Source organism: Leiobunum rupestre, chromosome 4, assembly GCF_980474605.1.
Source record: "Leiobunum rupestre chromosome 4, qqLeiRupe1.1.hap1, whole genome shotgun sequence".
Lineage (NCBI taxonomy): Eukaryota > Metazoa > Arthropoda > Arachnida > Opiliones > Sclerosomatidae > Leiobunum > Leiobunum rupestre.
Genome location: NC_143387.1, coordinates 29,460,968 through 29,487,415, shown reverse-complemented (window position 1 = coordinate 29,487,415; position 26,448 = coordinate 29,460,968). Strand labels below are relative to the sequence as shown.

General features: G+C 39.2%; 1 protein-coding gene across 1 annotated transcript in view; it reads left to right on the top strand.

Annotated features, from left to right (window-relative positions):
- The window catches only part of LOC149947423 (carbonic anhydrase-related protein 10-like), a 130,729-nt gene extending 105,542 nt beyond the window's left edge, over positions 1 to 25,187 (top strand). The window contains exons 6-9 of the mRNA XM_090171782.1: positions 21,094 to 21,160; positions 22,891 to 23,045; positions 23,663 to 23,794; positions 24,828 to 25,187. Coding sequence (XP_090027908.1) covers positions 21,094 to 21,160; positions 22,891 to 23,045; positions 23,663 to 23,794; positions 24,828 to 24,890 — 417 coding nt within the window. The 3' untranslated portion in view covers positions 24,891 to 25,187. The remainder of the gene's footprint in view (positions 1 to 21,093; positions 21,161 to 22,890; positions 23,046 to 23,662; positions 23,795 to 24,827) is intronic.
- The last annotated feature ends 1,261 nt before the right edge of the window (positions 25,188 to 26,448 follow it).

The window sequence follows — 26,448 nt, the reverse complement described above, 5'->3', positions numbered from 1 at the left end:
AACAGTCACACTTGTTCGTATCTTTTCGATATACGGTCATACGTAATTTTTGTGATGACGTCACTCCGCGACCAGCTCAGAGTTAAAAGTTTTCCAAACAGTCACACTTGTTCGTATCTTTTCGATATACGGTCATACGTAATTTTTGTGATGACGTCACTCCGCGACCAGCTCAGAGTTAAAAGTTTTCCAAACAGTCACACTTGTTCGTATCTTTTCGATATACGGTCATACGTAATTTTTGTGATGACGTCACTCCGCGACCAGCTCAGAGTTAAAAGTTTTCCAAACAGTCACACTTGTTCGTATCTTTTCGATATACGGTCATACGTAATTTTTGTGATGACGTCACTCCGCGACCAGCTCAGAGTTAAAAGTTTTCCAAACAGTCACACTTGTTCGTATCTTTTCGATATACGGTCATACGTAATTTTTGTGATGACGTCACTCCGCGACCAGCTCAGAGTTAAAAGTTTTCCAAACAGTCACACTTGTTCGTATCTTTTCGATATACGGTCATACGTAATTTTTGTGATGACGTCACTCCGCGACCAGCTCAGAGTTAAAAGTTTTCCAAACAGTCACACTTGTTCGTATCTTTTCGATATACGGTCATACGTAATTTTTGTGATGACGTCACTCCGCGACCAGCTCAGAGTTAAAAGTTTTCCAAACAGTCACACTTGTTCGTATCTTTTCGATATACGGTCATACGTAATTTTTGTGATGACGTCACTCCGCGACCAGCTCAGAGTTAAAAGTTTTCCAAACAGTCACACTTGTTCGTATCTTTTCGATATACGGTCATACGTAATTTTTGTGATGACGTCACTCCGCGACCAGCTCAGAGTTAAAAGTTTTCCAAACAGTCACACTTGTTCGTATCTTTTCGATATACGGTCATACGTAATTTTTGTGATGACGTCACTCCGCGACCAGCTCAGAGTTAAAAGTTTTCCAAACAGTCACACTTGTTCGTATCTTTTCGATATACGGTCATACGTAATTTTTGTGATGACGTCACTCCGCGACCAGCTCAGAGTTAAAAGTTTTCCAAACAGTCACACTTGTTCGTATCTTTTCGATATACGGTCATACGTAATTTTTGTGATGACGTCACTCCGCGACCAGCTCAGAGTTAAAAGTTTTCCAAACAGTCACACTTGTTCGTATCTTTTCGATATACGGTCATACGTAATTTTTGTGATGACGTCACTCCGCGACCAGCTCAGAGTTAAAAGTTTTCCAAACAGTCACACTTGTTCGTATCTTTTCGATATACGGTCATACGTAATTTTTGTGATGACGTCACTCCGCGACCAGCTCAGAGTTAAAAGTTTTCCAAACAGTCACACTTGTTCGTATCTTTTCGATATACGGTCATACGTAATTTTTGTGATGACGTCACTCCGCGACCAGCTCAGAGTTAAAAGTTTTCCAAACAGTCACACTTGTTCGTATCTTTTCGATATACGGTCATACGTAATTTTTGTGATGACGTCACTCCGCGACCAGCTCAGAGTTAAAAGTTTTCCAAACAGTCACACTTGTTCGTATCTTTTCGATATACGGTCATACGTAATTTTTGTGATGACGTCACTCCGCGACCAGCTCAGAGTTAAAAGTTTTCCAAACAGTCACACTTGTTCGTATCTTTTCGATATACGGTCATACGTAATTTTTGTGATGACGTCACTCCGCGACCAGCTCAGAGTTAAAAGTTTTCCAAACAGTCACACTTGTTCGTATCTTTTCGATATACGGTCATACGTAATTTTTGTGATGACGTCACTCCGCGACCAGCTCAGAGTTAAAAGTTTTCCAAACAGTCACACTTGTTCGTATCTTTTCGATATACGGTCATACGTAATTTTTGTGATGACGTCACTCCGCGACCAGCTCAGAGTTAAAAGTTTTCCAAACAGTCACACTTGTTCGTATCTTTTCGATATACGGTCATACGTAATTTTTGTGATGACGTCACTCCGCGACCAGCTCAGAGTTAAAAGTTTTCCAAACAGTCACACTTGTTCGTATCTTTTCGATATACGGTCATACGTAATTTTTGTGATGACGTCACTCCGCGACCAGCTCAGAGTTAAAAGTTTTCCAAACAGTCACACTTGTTCGTATCTTTTCGATATACGGTCATACGTAATTTTTGTGATGACGTCACTCCGCGACCAGCTCAGAGTTAAAAGTTTTCCAAACAGTCACACTTGTTCGTATCTTTTCGATATACGGTCATACGTAATTTTTGTGATGACGTCACTCCGCGACCAGCTCAGAGTTAAAAGTTTTCCAAACAGTCACACTTGTTCGTATCTTTTCGATATACGGTCATACGTAATTTTTGTGATGACGTCACTCCGCGACCAGCTCAGAGTTAAAAGTTTTCCAAACAGTCACACTTGTTCGTATCTTTTCGATATACGGTCATACGTAATTTTTGTGATGACGTCACTCCGCGACCAGCTCAGAGTTAAAAGTTTTCCAAACAGTCACACTTGTTCGTATCTTTTCGATATACGGTCATACGTAATTTTTGTGATGACGTCACTCCGCGACCAGCTCAGAGTTAAAAGTTTTCCAAACAGTCACACTTGTTCGTATCTTTTCGATATACGGTCATACGTAATTTTTGTGATGACGTCACTCCGCGACCAGCTCAGAGTTAAAAGTTTTCCAAACAGTCACACTTGTTCGTATCTTTTCGATATACGGTCATACGTAATTTTTGTGATGACGTCACTCCGCGACCAGCTCAGAGTTAAAAGTTTTCCAAACAGTCACACTTGTTCGTATCTTTTCGATATACGGTCATACGTAATTTTTGTGATGACGTCACTCCGCGACCAGCTCAGAGTTAAAAGTTTTCCAAACAGTCACACTTGTTCGTATCTTTTCGATATACGGTCATACGTAATTTTTGTGATGACGTCACTCCGCGACCAGCTCAGAGTTAAAAGTTTTCCAAACAGTCACACTTGTTCGTATCTTTTCGATATACGGTCATACGTAATTTTTGTGATGACGTCACTCCGCGACCAGCTCAGAGTTAAAAGTTTTCCAAACAGTCACACTTGTTCGTATCTTTTCGATATACGGTCATACGTAATTTTTGTGATGACGTCACTCCGCGACCAGCTCAGAGTTAAAAGTTTTCCAAACAGTCACACTTGTTCGTATCTTTTCGATATACGGTCATACGTAATTTTTGTGATGACGTCACTCCGCGACCAGCTCAGAGTTAAAAGTTTTCCAAACAGTCACACTTGTTCGTATCTTTTCGATATACGGTCATACGTAATTTTTGTGATGACGTCACTCCGCGACCAGCTCAGAGTTAAAAGTTTTCCAAACAGTCACACTTGTTCGTATCTTTTCGATATACGGTCATACGTAATTTTTGTGATGACGTCACTCCGCGACCAGCTCAGAGTTAAAAGTTTTCCAAACAGTCACACTTGTTCGTATCTTTTCGATATACGGTCATACGTAATTTTTGTGATGACGTCACTCCGCGACCAGCTCAGAGTTAAAAGTTTTCCAAACAGTCACACTTGTTCGTATCTTTTCGATATACGGTCATACGTAATTTTTGTGATGACGTCACTCCGCGACCAGCTCAGAGTTAAAAGTTTTCCAAACAGTCACACTTGTTCGTATCTTTTCGATATACGGTCATACGTAATTTTTGTGATGACGTCACTCCGCGACCAGCTCAGAGTTAAAAGTTTTCCAAACAGTCACACTTGTTCGTATCTTTTCGATATACGGTCATACGTAATTTTTGTGATGACGTCACTCCGCGACCAGCTCAGAGTTAAAAGTTTTCCAAACAGTCACACTTGTTCGTATCTTTTCGATATACGGTCATACGTAATTTTTGTGATGACGTCACTCCGCGACCAGCTCAGAGTTAAAAGTTTTCCAAACAGTCACACTTGTTCGTATCTTTTCGATATACGGTCATACGTAATTTTTGTGATGACGTCACTCCGCGACCAGCTCAGAGTTAAAAGTTTTCCAAACAGTCACACTTGTTCGTATCTTTTCGATATACGGTCATACGTAATTTTTGTGATGACGTCACTCCGCGACCAGCTCAGAGTTAAAAGTTTTCCAAACAGTCACACTTGTTCGTATCTTTTCGATATACGGTCATACGTAATTTTTGTGATGACGTCACTCCGCGACCAGCTCAGAGTTAAAAGTTTTCCAAACAGTCACACTTGTTCGTATCTTTTCGATATACGGTCATACGTAATTTTTGTGATGACGTCACTCCGCGACCAGCTCAGAGTTAAAAGTTTTCCAAACAGTCACACTTGTTCGTATCTTTTCGATATACGGTCATACGTAATTTTTGTGATGACGTCACTCCGCGACCAGCTCAGAGTTAAAAGTTTTCCAAACAGTCACACTTGTTCGTATCTTTTCGATATACGGTCATACGTAATTTTTGTGATGACGTCACTCCGCGACCAGCTCAGAGTTAAAAGTTTTCCAAACAGTCACACTTGTTCGTATCTTTTCGATATACGGTCATACGTAATTTTTGTGATGACGTCACTCCGCGACCAGCTCAGAGTTAAAAGTTTTCCAAACAGTCACACTTGTTCGTATCTTTTCGATATACGGTCATACGTAATTTCTAACTAACGATCGGTCGATTCCTACAAAATATAAACAATTATCATTTATTTCGTGTCTTTTACATCCCCAAACGAAGCTCTACCGGGCACTCTGTAGATGCTAGTATTATTTCCTAGAACGCTCTCGAATCTCGCTAAAAGTCAATATATCCGAAACCGGGAAGACTAGCGCATTTTTTGTTGCGTAGCTCCCTATCGACAGAGATGCCACACCCTGGCGGCCGCTCAAAGAACTAAATATTATAAAGCGTAAATTGTGTACTTAAAGAGGCGGCTGGTGGGTTGGGTTCTCTCTCTCTGTCGATCTCACCGCGAGGCCTTCTCGCGCTTTTCTCTCGCCCTATATAATAAACTTGACAGCTTCTCAAATCACTCAAACTGTATTAGCCACTTGGGTAGCTCTGGAAGCCATATATACGAGAAGTTGGTTCAAGCCCCCCGTCCTCCGCCGTCGGTCCAACCTTTTGATGGTTGTAATAGTTTTGTCGTACGCGTCTCGGCTGCCGGAACTTAATTCCCAAACCTCCCCAATCAAGTCTATTATGATTAAGCGAACCTTATTAAAATTCCTTGACCATCAGCGTCTAGGCTAGTCCGCCGCTCGCGTAAAAAGCCCCTCTCGCCTTATTGATTAGACGAAGGACGCTTAAGTTGACTTTATTTTTTTATCATTTGAGCAGCCTCTGCCCTCCGTTCTCTCCGGACTAGAATTAATTAAATCCTTTATTGAGGGTGATTTCAATTTGCTCGAGTCCCTTGTTAAAAATAGTAACGTTTTTCTTGCCTTAATTTGGTTGGTTGAGTTTTCTAGTACGCTTGTTTAACAGAGCTTGTATTCCCCGACGCGTCGTAGCCTTCGGAGAATCCTTTCACGTGGCGCGCGCGCGTAAAAGCCGGAGAATTGACTCTCCTTTTAACGAGCTCCAATTTTTTTCCCGTTTTTCGAACGTTTTTATTATGGCTTAGAATTTTTCGTTTTAAAGTTGGTTTAATACTTGTACGAGTTTCAAAATGAGTTTTATCCTCTCGCGCTCGCTGTATGAAACGCGTAATCCCCTCAGGAAATCACGGTTTGTTTGTCGCTTGTTAATATTTTCTAGCCGCGTGAAATATAATTAAATATTTACAATTAGGAGTTTATTTTCGCTTAGATATTTTTACGAATATCTTTTCATTTCAATACGTTCAAAGTCTTCGTATAATGTAGTTTTCCAACCGAAGGCGCTCCAATTCACTCATCCGACGGTTGAAAAGCTACGTAATTTCGAATTACAAATATTTTCTTTATTTTTGGGAGTCTTATTAACATAATTAAATTAATTCGCGTTTCTAAGTATATAAAGACTTTTTGGTGATTGCGTTTCCATCATCCCGAGGGAGGGGGCGCTACGGACGTTACGTACGTAATTTAAATAAATCTCATTTACATAGCTTATTTACGTTTTGTTTTATTAAAACATTCTCGGTCACATTTCGTAAGAATTTTCTCACAATCAAATACGTCGTTTTCAATGAATTCGGAATCGATGAGAGTGTCATTCTGGCAACGGCGGAGAACTCGTAGGGCGGACTTTGTCTCTCGAGATGTGTGTTGCCAAATCTTTTGATCGATATCGGCCGCGTTGCGCTATAATTAAAATGTTGTAAAACTCGGCTTGTAATGTTTCGTACAAAACAAAAATAAAGGGAGACGGAGGAGAAGCGCCGTGTTTATGAGAGAGTGGGTCGCCGCTGTCTTTCGCGAGAGATTTTTTGTCCAGGGAACGCGTTTTGGCGAGACAGGTGCAACCCGGCCAGGTAAGGGAATAAAGGTGGGAGGGGGGAGGAAGAGGAACCCGAGTGGGGAGGGGTGCTCGTCCCTTTTTATGGATTTCTATATGGCCGAAGACATTTATGATGATAAAGTATTTTTTTAAATACATCAAAAGTTAATGCCTCGACAGCTGTTTCTTTTCCGATTCACTGTAAATATTATTTATAATAAAAGCGGGGAGCCACGCGGAGGGGAAAAAGCTGTAATTTGGGTTGTTTATTCACGGTCTTTAATTTGAACGCGTTTTGTCGTACGATACCTTTCCTCTTCTTCAATTTATCCGTTGTCTATTTTTGACCTACTAGCGCCTGTAAAAGTGTTCCACACGCTGCGCTTTAATGCTCAGGGTGAAGCTCGTTTCCAGAAAGTCAGGGTCTCGATTCCTTTATTGAATTTGGTTTATTTAGTGTTCTAGTCAGTAAATTGACTGGGTATTTAGTACCAGCTTTTACTGTCATATTTTCCGTTGATGCTCTTTTCTTTTTTGGGGTACGGTTCGGGGTCTTATTATGGCGGGCTGGGGTATTTGCCTCACTCGCTGGCAGTCCTCCTTTTGGTTTATTGAGCTTCGCCCTTCCGTAGTATTATTTGAGGCTTAAGCGGTGCAGTGAAATCTGAACCCCATTGAGTGCAGCACCATCTATCAATCGGGCGCGTCATTTTTGGCGCCAGCTTCCAACTATGGAGCCACAATACAGCCTCCATCGCTCGCCTTTCTCGTCAAGATTTACGAGGCTACGACGCGCCAAACCAAACGCCGAAATGAATTGGCTGGAGCGTTCTCATTCTTATCGAGCAAGGACACTGTGGGGCGCTGGCGCTACGATACCACCCCCCCCCTCCCCCACCCGCTTTAGGAACCGCAGGGAGGTGACACCCTTTGGCGAGGCCGCCAGACTTAGACAGCGCGAAACTAATCAAAAGGAATATTGTCCTTTTCTATTACGAGAGTTTGGACATTTTTGTTACAAATTGGTTCTTTTCGATTCACTCGTGTAAAATCAACGAACTTTACAATACATTACTAAATTAATATACAGGGTGTTTCAAAAGGTTATACAAAGATTTTAAGGAGTTGTAGGGTGTGAGTTGAGAAGTAGGCCTGCTTTTGCCCCATTTCCCTACTATGAGTTAAAGAGCGCTAGAGAGCTCCAAAGTGTGGCCTACTAGCCCCTGGAAGTAGGCTGCAACAAGCGCAAAACCAAGCAGCAGGGATTTTAAATACTGTTTAAGTTTACTTTTTTAAGCTGATTACCTCGATTTGTTTACAAAGTCCTTTTTACCTATCACGCGAACCCAAACCTTAATGATCGAATTTCCTCGCTGCTTGGTTTTGCGCTTGTTGCAGCCTAGTTCCAGGGGCTAGTAGGCCAACTTTGAAGCTCTCTGGCGCTCTTTTAACTCATTGTAGGAAAATTAAAAAACAGGCCTACTTCTCAAGTCACCCCCTACAACTCCTTAAAAGTTTTGCTTAACCTTTTGAAACACCCTGAATTTCCAACACTAAATTACAATTAAATCAATATTCGTACGTAATAATAACATCAGTATCTTTAATATGTAAAAATTTCCTTTCTATTGGAAACAAATGTCCCAACTTGCCAAGAAAGATCTTTTGGTTGTCTGCTAATAAAATTATCGGCATTCCTTAAGTAAGAAAGATGCGACAGTACATTCCCAAAAATATGTTGGTAGACTTCCTTTCAGTCTGGTGACCTTTTTCTTATATCAAGGATTACGCAGTTTATCACTCTGCCGTTGATGAATTGCGGAGCAAAGTGTCTTCGTAAAGTAAAATTACAAAAGCCAACACAAACATATGGGAAAATTCGAAATAGGCCAATATACGCGTATCCATCTGAATCTACTCCGTAATAAAATGTCGCGTCTAATTGGGGGCTTCGGAGAATGGCTGGCCGGACCCGATGGGCGCCGATATCCGAAGCTCGCTTGTTAAAATCGAGTGGTTCTGCCACTCGAAAATTTTCGCCAAATTTTCCCAATGAAATTTTCCACTTGGACGGTTCTGGCAGCGCACAATGGCAAACACCTGTTAGAATCATTATTGGTTTTTCTCTCTTTTTTGGGGGGGGAGGGGCTGCCAACGCTCTCCTCCCCCCTCCTGACGCCACTCTTCGCCCCTTTGGCCTCGCTGCCATAGCCTCTTCCTAATTCAAATGGCTTATTTTTTTTTCGTGGTCGCCATTGGTGATGAGAGTGCCCTAGTTAAGATTTCTCGGCCTGTTCCGCCTTAACGCGCGGTTTGATTCGGGATTGCTAGAATCAATTAGAGGCATAGACGACAAAAAGAGAAGCGGCAGGAAGAGATGGGGAAAGGGCGCGTCGCCATTGATTCGATTAATACGGGGTGTCAATGAGAACGCAGCCTGGACGGAAGATGGCGCTCGCTGAGGCGATGGCGGGGAGGAAACAATCGGCGTATCGACCTCTCATCGATTCTGGCCGTCTTTTGTATTCGGGATTTGCCTCCCCCTCGCTTTTTTTCATTCTCTGGTATGCGGGCATTTCTTGTCAAATGGCTACCCCTTTACGTCCCCAATGAGTTGGGCCTGTCAAACACCAGATGTCAGCTCCGGCGTCTTTCCCCCCTCCCGCCGACTCTCTCTCTCTTTGTTCTCCCCCCGCGAAAGTTCTCTTACTTGTCTCCCCAGCCATCTTCCCTCTTACTATTTCAAACAACTCTTATTGTGTGTATTAAAGTGGACAGCTAAGCCTAGTCCTCAGCCACGACGAATCCGACGTCCTCGATGGCTCTCCGGCCAATAAACAATAGAGAAAGGGGGACTCGTCTTTAATACCAGAGGTCGGGTTCCCACTATAGCCTGGTCAACAACGCCAGCCGCGGAAAAGATAACCCCCAAACTGCTATTTCCTCCGAGAAGCACGTAATGGTTTTATCCGTTTTTAGTTCCACGTCCGACGCGCCCTCTTATTGTTGAATATTATACTATTGTCTCTTTCGTGGATGTAGTGGATGACTGTGTGAAATGTACGTTATCATCTTAACACCTAAACTATATGTTCAGCGCAAAAATTCTACATGTCTTGAATTATTTACCATTAAGATATAACTCTTGAATTATTTACCATTAAGATATAACTCTTGGATTATTTACCATTAATATATAACTCTTGAATTATTTACCATTAAGATATAACTCTTGAATTATTTACCATTAAGATATAACTCTTGAATTATTTACCATTAAGATATAACTCTTGAATTATTTAATCGATTACCAACAAATATTTTAAAATTTCGACCTGAATTAATAACCCGAACAGCTGGCCGTTGGTAGCACTATTTTAACTTGACCCGAATCACAGGAAGGTCAAAGGTCATTGTATGGAATGATATTTTGTAAATCATCATCCACATCTACGTACCAACGAATGTGACAGGCGTAAGTAGGTGAAACGGCCTCGTGTCGATGGCCAGCTTGTTTTGCGTATAATTTTTTCGTAGAGACGATCGTGTAGGATTAGGAATGATGTCCAGATAATGGTCAACTGAAACCGGGCAAATAATATTTTTGGGGACAAACCCTTCGGTCGAGTCTATTTTCCTTAAGGCGCGTGTTTACCAATGTATCTGGCTGACTTGATCGTCTATCTCGTCTCGTTTCAGCGCGCTATTTCTTCTTTATATTTGGCGGGCTCGTATCTGTAAATGGGCTCTGGCACCTTCGTGGTAAGCGCAGGTTCGCTTAATGCGCGGCTGAATGTCGTTGCCGAGAGTGTTAAGTACTTATTCCATTTTCTTCTCCCACAGTGAGCGCGTCACCCGCGAAGGATTAAACTCTTTCACCGCTGTTTGGAATGGATCGCCTTCGGAGCCTTTTGCCTATTACCGCTAAAACTTCTCGATTTTAGCCGTTTTTCTTTCGTATTCGTCTACTTCCCGCTGTCTGAGGATTTCTTTTCACCGTTCGCGAAGTTTTCGAAAACCGCATTTAGTATATTCCGTTTATTTTTTTTTCTTTCCGCGCGTTATCTTGTAGGGTGTAAATGGTCTGAAAATTTTTGGAATAGTACCCTTAAAAAACACACCCGTCTCTCTTCCAAAAGTTTAAATTCTTTATTTTTAAATTTTATCGGTTGACTAGCGTATTGCCAGCCTAGTTGCAAAATCACGTTAAACTAATCAAACGATTGAGAAAATTGTTTTTTAGAAATAAAATATGATTCTGTAAAATCGTTACGTATAGTGTCAGATACTTATTATTATTATTAATTTATTAAAGCCATAGTGATAGGACAATAATATAAATTAAATAGTTAATCCCCCTCAGTCCACAAGAGTAAAATAATCGTGCGTGGGAGTTGTAAAACATTCAAATTAATCCCAAATTGACTTCAGCATGGTGGCCATAAAACAAAACATATCCGTAAAAAAAGAAAATTGAAATTTTAAAGTTAATCCAAGTGTAAATAACTAAACAATTCTTGATAACCCAAGTCTATAAGCCATTTACAGTTTTTTTAAATGAATACATTAGAGCTATTTTTAATATCAATATGCAACAAATTATAAAGTTTGGGACCCAAAAATTATGCGTGTCTCTGGCCGCAAAGATTTGGACATTATATTTACGTTTAGATTCATGTCGGTAACAAAACGAGTGGCATAAAAATTACAAAGTGTTATCGAATCTCTATTTTTAAAGGTATAAATTAAAAAACACTTAGAGTATAACTGTCTGACCCTTTGTAGCAAAATAGGGTCGGGTCGACGATCAAGATAGATGGCAGTGTTCGCCGTACGTCCCGCCACCTCTGTTGAAACGGTCGAAGTGTCCTACCCAAAGCCGGGTCCTTGATGATATTTTATATGACTCTAAAATGACCACGAAAAGCCGTAAATATAGCTATATTCATGTATTTAGTTGCTGTAGTCCCATGAACGGGTGTGAAACAATGTATTTCTCTCCGTTAATCGGAAAGCTCTAGAATCTAAGGTACGGTGTTCTATAGTTTCTTGGGGTTTAGAAAAAGTAAAACAAATAAATCTTCATTAATAATATATCACCCCAACATATTTAACTACTTGAGTTGAGAGATTTTTAAAAGGAAACGTTTTGAGATTGAATATATGATCTTTTTCGAAAAAGTAGAATACAGAAAAGAAGTTATTTAAAAAATATTTCAGTTTTGTTTTATTAAATCGCAAAAGTTTCACAGTTTTGCGCGATTAATTGGCAAATAAACTGGCGGATATAAGTCGGCCGTTGATCGGGCTATAAAGGTTCGAAAAAAGTATTATAATGTAACTATTTCGACTAACTTATTTCCTTATTATTTATCTACGAAAGAAACTGGCTATTCCATTTAATTTAACTCTTACTTAAAATCTATAAATAATAAATGTTTTGAAAAGAGTTTCGCCTTCGTTGGCATTGCCGGTCGCCGCCACTGAGTAAATTTGGATGTTCCTTCCGTTGAAAGTTTTCCCCCTTCCACTATGCACGTGGCGCGCGACTGGAATAACAATTAACGAGCTATTAGCAATTAGTTACGTGTCATCCGTCTTTTGACATGAGCACGCCTACCTACGTGATTCTATTACGGTATGGCGAAATGAAAAATGGAAGAGACTCGGGCTCCGTAACTGACAGTTAGTTTCTCCTTATTTACCATAAAGCGATTTAAAATCGTCGTCTCCGGCGGCGGCGGCGACAAGCATCTCTCGGTAAGACGACCTTCGAGATCCCTATCTCGACGTTTACAGTTCGTCTTTATCTAGCAATCTCGATTCGACGGCGTGTTTCTCGGCTATTTAATACCTCGTACACGACAAGCTACCCTTTTTTATCAGTCCTTTTTCGCTAAACGATTTATTGTCGTTTCTTCGGGGTTGTCGCGGAAAGAAAAGGCTGAAAATCATTTTCTATAATGTATTACTCCATTAAGTCGAATGGCCGGCAAATGCAATGCGTGTGTAACATCTCTACAGGCGTTCTACGGGAAACCCGGGTTAAACGATTGTTTCTAGAAGTTAGCTTCTCCCTGAACGGAGGTGTACCGCGTGTGGAACACTTTTACAGGCGTTTGTAGGTCAATTATAGACTTTGCGGAACCGAGTATAAATTAAAATTATTTTATTTTTCAACGTATACTACAATGAAATTAATACTAAATATTTAATACTACAGAAATAAAAAGAACTTCATTACAATCGGAATATCACCATGAACTAGTTTCTCAATAATAACTAAATAAAAATAATAATAATAATTAAAATTAATAAATAATATTTAATAAATAAAAACCATAATTAATAATTAGTAATAATCATTAATATTAATAACTTACATTTAATAATTTAAAACGATCATAAATTATTAATAATAATAAAAAATATTAATAACTAATATTTAATAATTAAAGACGATCATTAATAAATAAAAGCGATCATAAATAATTAAAAATTTAAGAACTATCATAAATAATTATTAATTAAAAACGATCATTAATATTCCTTATAAGTAATTAACAACTAATTATTAATAATCACTAATATTCCTTATAAGCAGTGGCGGCTTAAGAAGGCTGGGTCCCCGGGGCGGCGGCAGTGTTTTGTGACACCCACAGGACCGTGCAGCAGTTTTCACGTCCGTCTTCTTCAAGTTTAATCCTTGCACCCCCCCTCGAGCTTCTCCGATGGCACCCCTGGCTACCCTGGTACCCGGGGCGGACCGCCCCCTCGCCCCCCCCCCTTACGCCGCCACTGCTTATAAGTAATTAACAACTAATTATTAATAAGCATTCCAAGAATATATTTTTTAAAGACCGCTTTTATTTTCTAAATTCCCAATTAATACGTCTAAGCTTAAGCGGATGACGGATATGAAAATCTAAACTATACTTGTGTAGACAATTAAACGATCACGCTACCAGATAGAGCAACGGGGTTATCCACCATTTTCCCCGGAAGTAATGCGTTGGAATGTACAAGTTATCTCATTCTGGTGTTGACTCCATCGAATTAACCTTGAATAGAATCGAGATTAAATAGGCCCGGCCAACTTAGTAAACTCGCACAGAAGGCCCACCATATTAAATTAAATGTTAAGTAACGTATAAGAAAATATTTAAAAGAAACCATTGTGAAGGTTGTCCCGTTTACTGGCGCACCAAGCGGCGAAAAATTTAGCTTCCAGAACACTGCGCGAGTTTACGAGAAGATCTAATTTGGCCGTGGAATTGGTCACTGACATATATTTTTCGTACCAGGTTTAATTTGCTTAAATTTATTAAGCGACGTATAGAATTAATTAATTTAGGCATTAATCACGATTTTAGTGCTCCCTAACAAGTCATCTTATAGTTCGTAAAGAGAGGACGCCATTATTTAGATGTTAGCGCCATCTAGTTACAAGCATTCCGTTCATTTCCCCACCGAATACTCCATTTCTCCTTAATTCGCGCGTAAGACCTCTTGATGGGTTCCGTTTATTTCGATAATAATAGAGAGAGAGCGAGAGAGTGAGCGAGAGAGAGAGTGAGAGAGAGAGTCTCCCACATGGCCTTCAACGCGTGCCTCTTCACGAGCCTTTTCTGCGAACGCGCATTTATATCAATAAAGGTCTCGAGTCGCTGACAAAGTTTGCACTTTAGTCCACTTAAGCTTCGTGTTGCGCTCCCTGTTTTAGTACAAGACGTGAGGAAAGGGACTGGAAGGAGGCCCTCGGATTAAAACGCGCTTCCCCGATGGCCCGGGCCCGAAGTGACGCCACTCGATGTCGTGGCTTTTAAAACGGACGAATTAAAGTCGCGTACACTTTTAATTGACCGATTACTCTCCCGGAAATATACGCCTCCTAGTTCTCTCTTTCTTACTTTTATAACAGCGTCGCGTAACCCGTGAACTCTGACCCGTCGTCGCAAATGGGACTATTCCCCAGGTAACTATACAGCTATTCTAATTCGTAAGCGGATAAAAGGGTTCGCGAGTCACTGCCGTCGTTGATAAAATTCCCTTTTCCCAAAGGTTCTTCATTTCAATTTTGTTCATATAAGCCGTTCCATATTCAGGTTTGTTCATTCTTGTTAATTATTTTGTTTTAATACTTACGAGGTGTTTATTGCCGATTTTGTTCAAAGTCGGGCGTAATCTAGACCTATATGAGATATGAAATTTGCCAAAAGGAGACGTTGCACTACCCATTCCATTTGACATGGCAACCGAAAATGTTTTTGACCACTTAAAACAAAAATATCCATTTAAAAAAGCATATAATATTCTCGGTTTTACGATTTTTTTTGTTAATTTTAAAATCGAGAAATGGGTAATTTGGACCACATTTAGGTAAATTTCATCAAGTTTGGGTAAACTGCAACATTCATGGTGTAAAATTGTAACACTTTTTGGGTAAAATAAGGAAAAAATCTTTTTTTTATATTCAAGTGGTCAAAAACATTTTCGGTTGCCATGGCAAATCGAATGGGTAGTGTAACATCTCCTTTTGGGAAATTTCATATCTCATATAGGTCTACATTACGCCCGACTTTAAACAAATTCCGCCATAAACACCTCGGGTACTCTCCTTGTTAGTGTATTCTAATTAAATTATACGTAATGCGCCACAATAGCCGATTTTCAGTTAGTTTTCCAATATCGGTTCCCGATATTGTTAAAATATTTTGACGAATTTTCCAGGCAGAATACAAAAAGATTGTGGCTAGAAATAAATTTAATATAAAATTTAAACTTCGCGCGAGCAACGAGAATATTTCCCAAGCAGTGGCGAGTCTGTAGTTTTGTCAGTATGTAGCCGAGTGCATTCGTCAATGTTCGGAGGGAGATCGGGAGTCGTGGAGCGGGGTTCTAAGTCGTGGCAGAGGTGGGAGAAGCGAAGATGGCGATGAACGGATGACAGCCGTCGAGTCCCGGGGCAAGAAGCGCCGGAGTTGTAAAATTGAAAAGATGTCATGCGTGGACGTGTCGCGAGTCTATCTCTCACGGCCAGGGCCCCCCCCCCCCCCCCGTCGCTGCACTGTATCCAGAACTCTCTCTTCCGCAGCTGCACAATGCCCTGGGCGAAGGGAGAGAAAAAATAGTCCGGGTCTGGAATTTCTTATCATTCTGTATAACTCAATTCAGCCAGATGCGATAGGCCCACCTAGCTAACGTTATTTTTAACCTTCGCCCCAGCTGGTTTTCTTTTTCAATGGAAATATTACAATCAATACGTCACATCGCCGACGTTCCATCATAGAGATGAAATGGATCTTCATCTCTCTATTCGACGTTTCGAGGTTATTAAACGAGATAATATTCGTAAGTAACGCCCAAAACCAAAATTACGCCCGACCCTTTTTCGTTCCAAGTGAAACTCTACACTACGCACTTTGGCGGTCTTGTTTTTATATAGAAGAAAAAAGGGAATTACGCTTGTATAGCGTTAAACTCTTCATTTTTTCCACGCGCCCGATATCGAAACAGGGGATCTGTACGGCAGTAAGACACGATAAAATTGCCAGTAAAATTGACCCCAGGCCGTTTCCCCGCTCTGGCGGAGTTACAGGCGGCGAAACGAGTGCCATTGTATTTTCCATCTCTCTCAATTGGTTTGAGTGAAGCCGTCTTGGGAGCTCTCTAATTTGATTTTGCCAGATTTGAACTAAACAATGGACGACTTGGCCCGAGTTTCGCCCTACTTAATCGGCGACTCATCAAAAAGAATTTCTCTTAATACCGAACTGACCATACTCCAAAACCGGTGTCGACGCGCTCGGTAAAGACCAAAGAGGCTTTTAATTAAGTTGCAGGAGCTCCGACGAATAAATGGCTGATTAGTTTGTTTGAACAAAAAGGGAGAGTGACCCACCTATGTACTCGCTTTCCGCACACCCACGCCCTTCGCCGCCCTCAAACTATATCCGTTGATTTTCTATTCAAAACCGTGTTTGCCCACTCTCCGCTCTTAGTCCACTTCAGGCGTTCACGTACGGCCGATAATAATGAAGAAGAGATTAGCCACTTTCCAGTTTTAGGCAATACTCGTAATTGAGATCGCCAAATCCGGTATTAAATTCGAAACCGACCCGAATGTTTTACTTTATAATTTTGACAAATGAAAGATTTTAATTTTTAAAGACCGCAATGGCGCTCTAAATTCTTTATTGCAATTTCAAGTAGGTTCTCGAAATGCGTAAAACTACAAAGTGGGCTTAAGCAGTACCTTTTTTCCCCTTACCTGATGATCAGATTATTAATCATATTTTCTGGTAGTGGTATTGTCTTTTAATTCATCTCTCATAGTAACGCAAACAATGCTAATTCCCAAATTATACAGTTTTAGTTAATGATTTATTCCAACAAAAAGGACTTTAGTACATTGTTTCGCTACGCTTTTAGTCTACCAGTTGATTATGATTCTTTTTTTTTCATATTTAAGTAAATAAGCCATACGATTAAATAAACTAAGTTAACTCACGTCCGTAATGCAATCATAATAATTTCAAATGAATCGTATTCATTAATATCTTAAGAGTATTAGACCAACGCTTATATCTAAAGAATTCCGCGACTTAAATCTAAGCCTAAGCGAATAAGATTTCGGAAAAAAATGAAGGAGAAAAGGGGAATTTTTCAGAAGGCCAGCACCGGGGTCCGTCGTACAGACAGACACATTACCGGGCCTTCGTTCTCGCCGGTAATTTATTCAATTCGAATCTTCCCGTTTTTTATCTCTCAGCGGCTCCTTTAGCGCGACTGTAAAATGGGTTCGCTATAAGCTCATTCTAAAAAGATCTACCCTCTAGCCTAATTAAATTCCGTAGCCTTACTGAGTAAACTAATCAGCTAGGAAACCCTCCTCTTCGCTAATTACTAGGTCCGTTCTCCCTTTCGTCCAAAGGACGCGTTCGCCAAGAAGGGGCTTAAACCAGGACGGATCCCAATCTAAGTCTGTTTGCTTTAAGTTGTAATTTTTTCCCCTTCTCTTCCAGCGGCTCGTCGCCTCCTCTCGCCCGCTACCCGCGAAAGGGAACGAATTGTTACCCCCGATTTAAGAAGGTTTTAATTATCTTTTACCCATACACTTTTACTGCTTAATTGGAGATTCTCTACCCGCTCCTACACACAACCCCGGAATCTATTTCCGCGAGCTCTTTTCATTTCTATATATTCCCCGAAAATTGTTAAAATATTCATACCATAAAGAAATTACTTTTCGAATCTGTGATTAAATCTAGAGGTCGGGGACGGTTAATCATTCTCCATGTTTAAATTGATTTTTTTCGGAAAAAAATGTAAACAAAGAAATTTACCGGTTAATATTTCGGAAAATGATTAAAAAACATGTGTTATTCGTAAAATTTGAGCTTTTACAAATTTATCAAAAGATTAATCGGATAATTCAGAAATATAAATTACTTGATCAAAACGTTTTACGAATAATTTTGAGAGCTTTATCTATTGAATAAAAGTTAACCATCCCCGACCTCTAATTAAATCTTTCCTTTAAGGAGATAAATTCTTTATTTTAGTGAAATTCAATATAAAATGTTAATATTATTCAACCAAAATTACTACTTTAAGAAATGTTAATATTATTCAACCAAAATTAACAGGTTGCCATATTATATTTATTAAACGGAATTTCCTATCAAATCTATTTTAATAATAAAATTTAGGATAAACTTAAATGTGATATTATAATAAAAGGTTTTAAATATTTATTATAGTCTAAATTATGGCGATCAAAACTAGAACCGTAATGCTATCTTCGATTAGTCAAAGTAATTTTCACAAACTTTATATTTATAAATTCTCGGAGATATAGGTTTTTGGATATTGCTTCACCCCTTTGGCATAAAGGGGAACTGCCAAAAAAAGAACGCAATCTCCTTAAGAAGAGGGGCCCTTGGCCATTTTCCCCCGGTCCCACCTCGGTATAGGTTCAAAAATAATAGGCAAAGAAAAGTTGCCAGAGAGAGAGCGAAAGAAAACAAAAAAGTTGTCGAGGGTGGCTGAGTGGGTGGCCGCCTCTATTACCATTTGGGAACGCCAGGAGGAAGCTAAAACGTTTTTTAATGGAGTAGCCGCCATTTTGTGGCAAATTTCACCTCTGGTCGCGATCTTTATCGATATTTTTTTTTCGCTTTCTCCAACGCTCGTTGGCCGCGTCTTCTATTTTAGCTCGAAACGTGCCCCCGCATCGCCTTCGCTAAGTTTCGGGCCCAGCCGAACGTCTTTAAAAACATTATGCTAAAATTATAAGTTCAAAGAGCCGCGGGCCCGCGAGGTCGTGCTAAGAATCATCGAATCCCCCCTTTTTTCTTTTGGTCCCCTCCCCCCGGGCAACGCAGACACGCGCTACAACTGCGAACTAAACTTTCTTTTTGGCGACTGTGGTCATTATGAGATATAGATATACGCGGAGCCGCTGAGGGGTCTTCTTCCGCGAACTCCCCAGTGTCCGCGCGATAAGCAAACAGGAAACTGGAAGAGAGAGACCGAAGTGTACGTTTGCCTGGTGCGTCTGGACAGTTGGCGACGACCATCCGAGCTACGATGTATCCGAGCTATGCCGGAGTAGGAGGAGCGAGTCGGCTTCCGGTTTCTGCGGGATAAAAAATAGAGCTTTCCGACGACTATTTTTTCCCGCCCTTTTTTTGAAGGAACATTTAATGGTTTTGTTTTCCGCTCACTGGAGTATACTCTTCCCGATAAAAGTTGGCTGAATTCCTTCGCGGTTAGGCGTTATATCGACTTTATCAAAAGGCAATAAAAACAAAATATAAATATCTATATTGCTGACTTCAAGATAATAGTGAAGTAATTAAACTCGAATTTTAACCCGATATTTCCAAAAGTAGGTAATTTCTGCTTTCGATATTTTCAAGGCAAGAAATTAAATGACCGCGGAATGCTTCAAATTGTACTAGATTCTGAAAAAAGGGCGGGGAAAATATCAAGTTATTTATTGTCAGAATTTTCCATATGATTCTGTTGCCCTTTAAGCTTTATAGTTTAATCTAGGAGCATCAAACACAGCATCCCACACAAGGAGAACGCAACCCGTCAAAAGTCGAACATTTTTCATTGGTTAGACGCTTTAGCGCCTGCTGCCGTTGGAATCATTGGCTAGACGCTTTAGCGCTTGTTGGCGTCGAGAAGGGGAAAATAGTCTTCCCCCTTTCCGTAAAACGCTCAGCGTAAAGGATCGTCCAATGAAATTTGTACGCAACACTGCGTTAGCGTGTTTAAAGGCTAGCTGCGTTCTCCTTGTGTTTGTTGCTCCTAGGTTTAACGAAATAATCGAGTGTTATCAAGACGTCAACACGTATACGGGTGAAGTCATTTCGCGATCTTGGGTGAGATGGTCAGTGTATAACGACCGCGGTTACGATGACCTACGACCAAATGTATGGTAAACATTTAACCCCCAAGTTGCTTAAACTCCGACAACGTTAATTTATTTAGGATTGCGCTGGTATTATTATCGATTATATCTACGGCAAAACTGAAGGTGTGAAAGTACAGTGCAAGTCACCGTGGGGTTCTTGCTAGACATTTTGGAAATAGTCTCGCCTATTTTGTCCGTCTCGATGACTCTTTTACGGGGACAAAGTGGAGCGAAATTCGCCGAAAGGACACGTGGTAAAGAGAGACCGAATGGAATAGGGGGGGGGGGTGGGAGGGGGACGTGGCAGCCTAACTTTGATGATGAAATCGGTCAATAGCTCCGTCGGCGAAAATGAAAAAAGTATCGCCATCGCTGGCCTAATGCTGGACCTAAGCCTATTCGGTGACTTTGGAAGGAGCGCGATACTTTCTTTCTCTCTTTATGCGGTGTCTGGGCCCGGGACCCCGCTGGAAGCTTCGCTCGAAACAGAAAGCGCGTCGAGCTAATCTTGGGTAATTGGCGCCTAAGGCTTAGACTTTGCCGCGGTATATTGCCTTTCCTTTGTGGCGTCCTTCGCTATAGGCCCCGCTGCGGCGTGAAGCGTCGAGGTTATGGAACCAATTTCGTTCCTTCCCGGCTCTCGCAGCCACGTTCCACTACTACGTTTTGAGACACGCAGACTTTCCCCACTTCTCACCCTGGACACGAATGTCCGGGAAAGCTGTCTCGAAAAACTGCGGCGCCTAGCTGTTCCCTATTGTGTAGAAGCATTCTATGGCTTCTCTCATTTTCCAACCAACGCTGGTTTCTTCGTTTTCGCGACAAAAAAAAAACGTGTACGACTCGCGAACCGAAATCAAATTCGGAAAAATCCTACGCTACAATTTCCGCCAACTTTTGACCTACAATCGTCAATTTCGAAAGTAAACTAAGTTGTGGCGCAGTTGCAATCGCTGGGGTCAGTTTGTTAGAATTATATTATTACGTAGATTTTCAGCATCCTTTTAGCGATTTTGTCAAATTTTATCAAACATCTTTTAATTTCTTTATGGTATTTATCTTAATTTCGATGTCCCGAAATGACATTGATTTATAAAATAAATAAATTGATTTATTTTTCCACAGTGAAAATCACTTGAGAGTTTGTTTTGTTCCTTACTTTAGGTGACGAGTTTCTTAAAGCTGAAAAATATTATAAAATAACTTAAAATGTACAAAAATAAAATATTTATATATTTTTTTGCAGGTTGGAGAGAAGCCAAATCCGCAACTGGAAACTCTCACCAAATCTTTAGAGAAAATAACCTACAAAGGTGAGATTCATCAACTGTGACTAATACGCACCAGCTGACAGCAAAGACAAAGCATCAAGATTTCAATTCGTTTTAGGATTTTATTTTATCATACACGTTTTTTATCCGCTTGAGTTTTGCGCTGAGTCACCCTTTTTGGGTTTACAAAGACTTTGAATCTTAAGAAATTATAGAATCCACTAGCTAGAAACCAATCACAGATCCATTTTTCGTAATCTAGAGCAGTGATAGCTTACTGGGTAATTGTTTTTGACCTCCGTTTAGTTAGAAATGTAACTTAAGTAATAGCCCACCGTCGAATGTTTGTTGACCCATCTTCAATTATATTTTGTTATAATTCACCAGAATCGGTAATTTTTTCGTTTTTGCAGAAAGAGTTTTTCGGTGTACGTTTAAAAAACTTCAAGGTCCGAATAAAGAAAGGCCAAAGAAAATAATATTTTCAGAAAAGTGGCCCCAACTACTCCTTTGTATATATATTTTAGAATAAAAACACAAAGAAATGCTCTGCTGCACAATTAAAAGTTTAATGATTAAACCTGGACCCAGGTTTCGGTAGCCTTCATCGTACCTTTGTCAAGATTGACAAAAGTACCATGAAGGCTACTGAAACCTGGGTCGAGTTTAAATCATTAAACTTTTAATTGTGCACCAGTGTTTTTATTCTAAAATATATTATTTTGCGGAAGCTTAAGCTCATTTTAAGTAATTACTTATTTGTCTATTTAAGTTATGTAAAAAATCGATTGTGGCTTTAAAAAATATAATATTAAGAAACAAAATGTTGATGAACTCAATAAGAAAACCAAATTTATTTTTTATCCCAAAACTTATACATTTTTTTTATTAAATCTATAACTGTTCTAAATTTATGCTTTGGTCCCATTCGACCGAAATCCCATTCGTTCGAAAACGATTTAACATTGAGTCCCAATCGATCGAAAATACCCCAATTGTGCGGTTTACGGCCCAATTTTGCACGTTTATATTATTTTTTTTATAGTACATTGAGACGTTTTTTAAATACGTTTACTTCTTATATAAATAAGTGTTGATAGTCTTATTGGAGCCAGTTAGCTAAAATGGAGAAAATAGCTCACAAAGGAGGGTTCGAATGAAGAAGTCGCGTTAGCCTTACTCGACGCAATTGCTACAAACTTAACCATTCACATTAAAAAATGAAATTGTTCGAATTATTGTATTCTTGATATAAATAAAAAGTTCAAAGCATAAATATATTTATAAAAGCGCGCCACCCTAGGGAAGTGAGAGACTAACCTAACCTAACCTAATATAACCTAACCTAACCTAACCTAATATAACCTAACCTAACCTAACCTTACCGTTAGTACACCTGTAGCAATTTTGTTTAGGTATAACGTTTTTTGCGTACCCTGCTATATCTCGGGGCAGAAGTAAAAAACAAAACAAAAGGTCCCAATGAACCGAATCCGCCTTTTGGGCTATATTTCGGAAACATATTGAATTCGGTCGAATGGGATTTCGATCGAATGGGAATATACCAAATTTATTACTGTAGAAAGTGTACATACATAGAATAAAAATGGACTGCTTAGTTTGTGGAACACCATCCAAACTAATTGTCCGCCCCAGATCTAGTTTCGCGTTTCAATGGAGTCACGAATATCTTCCACAGATTTAATTTTAGCCCTACAGCGATATATTTTCTAATAGCCTCGTTTATGTAATTATCCGTTATTAAATTTCAGGTATGCAGTCAGAAATAAGTCTGATCAGCATACGGGATCTGTTGCCCGACACTTCGCATTACATCACGTACGAAGGCTCAACCACAATGCCTGGCTGCTTCGAGACAGTCACGTGGATTATTGTAAATAAACCCCTGTACATTACTAAATATCAGGTTAGTCATTGACTTCCGATATTGTTGCGTGAAACCTACCTACAGAAACATCATTATAAAGGAATTACAAGAGTAGATGCTAAACCTACCTACACCGACCTAATTATAAACGAAATACAAGAGTAGAGGCTAAACCTACCTACGCCAACATAATTGCAAGCGAACACAAAAGTAGAGGCTAAACCTACCTACACCAACATAATTACAAGCGAACGCAAAAGTAAGGGCTAAACCTGCATACACCAACATAATTGCAAACGAAATACAAAAGTAGAGGCTAGACCTACATACACCAACATAATTACAAGCGAAACACAAAAGTTGAGGCTAAACCTACTTACACCAACATAATTATAAACGAAATACAAAAGTAGAGGATAAAACTACATACACCAACATAATTGCAAGCGAAACACAAAGGTTGAGGCCAATCTACATACACCAACATAATTCCAAACGAAATACAAAAGTAGAGGCTAAATGGATGTTATGATCCAGTCGATTTCATTATTTTGTCAACAATTTCAAAAATTAGTTAATTTTAAACAACCCAATGTTTTAATTTTTTGTCGGGCAGCAGTTTTCTAAAGTAAAATATAATGTTTTTTTTTTGGCAGTTGAGCAGTCTGCGCAAGCTAATGCAAGGTGAACCCTCAAATCCCAAAACTACTTTAGCTGATAATTTCCGTCCCCCGTTACATCTGCATCACAGGCCCGTCCGAACTAACATCGCCCTGACTAGGAATCCCGTAAGCTCATTTCTCTTCCAAATTGAAAAATAAACCACATTTTGCTTCTTTCACACTACGGCTTTTGATGTACATTACAAATTTAGTTATCTCGTTTGGAGGTACGAACTCATTGAACAGTAAAAGCTTTAATGCAATACAAAGCTCATTCTATGAATTGATATTAAGGTAATTAGCTGCAGGTCGGCTGTTTCATAGCAAAACGTAGTAAACGCAAATTTTGAAAATGTCGAGTTAGTAATAAATTCAAATACATACGAAAATTCTACAGCTACTGGAAAGATTAATACTAGTAAATACTACGTTACCATAAGAAATAATGTTAATCAAAATAAACGAATTGGACAAAATGGCGATTACAATCGAGTTAGACCTAGCTTTTGATAAGCCTAGTGACAGTTAGTTTAAAATAGGTGATATGTCTATAATTGGTCAAAGATTATTTGTTTTTTTACTTTGAAAACATAGTATCTTGACAGCGAAATTAATTCACAGTCATTCATATTTTTGTTGTACGTCAAAAGCTGATAGTTTTAATGCGAGGAGCCAGCCACTCGATAAATCTAGTGTACATCTAGAAAATAATTACAAAATAATAAAATTTATTAAATTTCCAAAAAGATTTCTAAATATTAAGAAATTTGTGGAATTTAAGAATTATCGAAAATAATGGGAAAAATCCTTAAAAATCTTTAATACTTATCTTAAAAATCAGATTATTTTAGAAATCATAAAATCAGTTGGAATCGAAAGAAGTCATTAATGGAAATCTTAAAAATTCAAAATTATTTTCGAAATCACTAGGAAACGAAAGAATCCTTATAAATCGGGGAAATCTTTGGTAATTAGTAAAAAAAATAGTAAATCTTTTATGGCAACATTGAAATTCCAAGAAATCGTAAAATCACTGAGAATCGAAATTGACAGATATTTTTGGTAATCAGAAATCTGGTGTAAAATTTTGCTGAATTGGCTGGTCCCTCGTTCGAATAGTCTTTCAGTCTTTGATACGATATCCTCTTTCCATTTTCAGCCTTGTCCCACCACTGAACGTTCTGTATTTTATAAGGCTAATATCTATCGCCCAAGACCCTAATTATCAGGATAAAAAGTTAATCCAAGAAAAAAAATATTAATTTGGGGAACTCTGTGGGAAATATCAGCAAACGCGCTTTTGCGCGGTTGCAACAACGCCGCGCTCAAATTTCCGCGTTATACAGTAAACACTACATTATATCAACTCGGAACAAATCCGTGCTAAAATTAATTTCTACAAAGAAAAATAATAAACTGAACAGTGATGAATGACAATTAAGGGAGAGAGAACTAAAAGTACCGCTGATCAATCCAAGAATTAAGGACCCGTCGAACATCGTGACTGTTGTATAATATAGATTTTTTTGTGGCGAAAATGAATTTGTCATTTGTAATAAAAAAATAAAGTAAGATTCGGATCTTTTTTTCTGAATGTCACGTGTCTTTTTATTCAAAAGTGTAATACAGATACGCTCGTGAATAACGAGTATTTTGCTTACGAGTATCGTCAAGTGCAAACTGTGCAAATCATGTACAAGTCTATTATTATCTCAGTTTTTATCCACTATAAATGGATACTGATAGTATCTCCCTCGATATAAAAGATAATTCGCTATTTTATTCATGAGAGTCTAGCAGCTATACAGGATGTTTCGGATAAGCATGTCGTGAACTCGAGGACTTGTTGTTTGGGTCCAGATGGGTCCTACATTTTAGTTGTTTTAGACGGTACTTCTTAGGGGCCCATATCTCTGACACGAAGCAATTTAAGACCCATGTTCATTAGACATTTTCGACTCATCTGGCCCTTGAGTTCACGACTTGCTTATCCGAAACAACCTGTGAATAGGCTTCGAGCTTAGGAAATATAGCGCCATCTGCCTTAATTTGCCACTTTTGAATTTATTTTTCGGTTGAACTTTCAGCTGTTGCGCAGAGTGAATTTTGAAAGAGCAGACAGCTTTCATATATTCAATTTAAAACTCGATCGGTAGGTGGCGATACTTAAGACCAAAATTTAAACTACACCCGAAGCCTATAGATTATTTCGCTTATTTAAATGATTGTGTTGTGTTCAAACTAGAGATCGGCGTTTGAATAAGACATTATCCAATTATTTATTTTTATTCATAACCGCAAATTATCCCAAAAATATACGAAAAAACCGTTTATTTTTGCATGTTAAATCGTTGTTTATTCGTATAAAATGTTCATAAAAAACAGTTAACCAAACCTTTTATTGTTAATCGAAATTTTGCCGGTTAATTTATTCGTTCCGCCGACCTCTAGTTGAAACTAATTAAGTACCTTGTTAGAGCATTCTTTTAAACCTAACTAAGTACCTTTTTATGGCATTCCCGAAAAGGAAGATTAAAGGCTGGATCTGAGAGAGTAAATTTCGCCAATATTAATCAGTATTAATATTCACCACTATGAACATAAATTTGCCGGAGACATTTTTAATTTAAATGTGTTAGTATTAAAAGAGCACGGTGGACTGGATTGTGTAGAATCAGAAATCTAGTAGTGCCTCGTTATTGATACAACGAAGGTCAAGTTTATAGTAGTCTTCCAACATGTTAATGTAACTTTGTTTCGACATCGACCTCCGGAGCGTC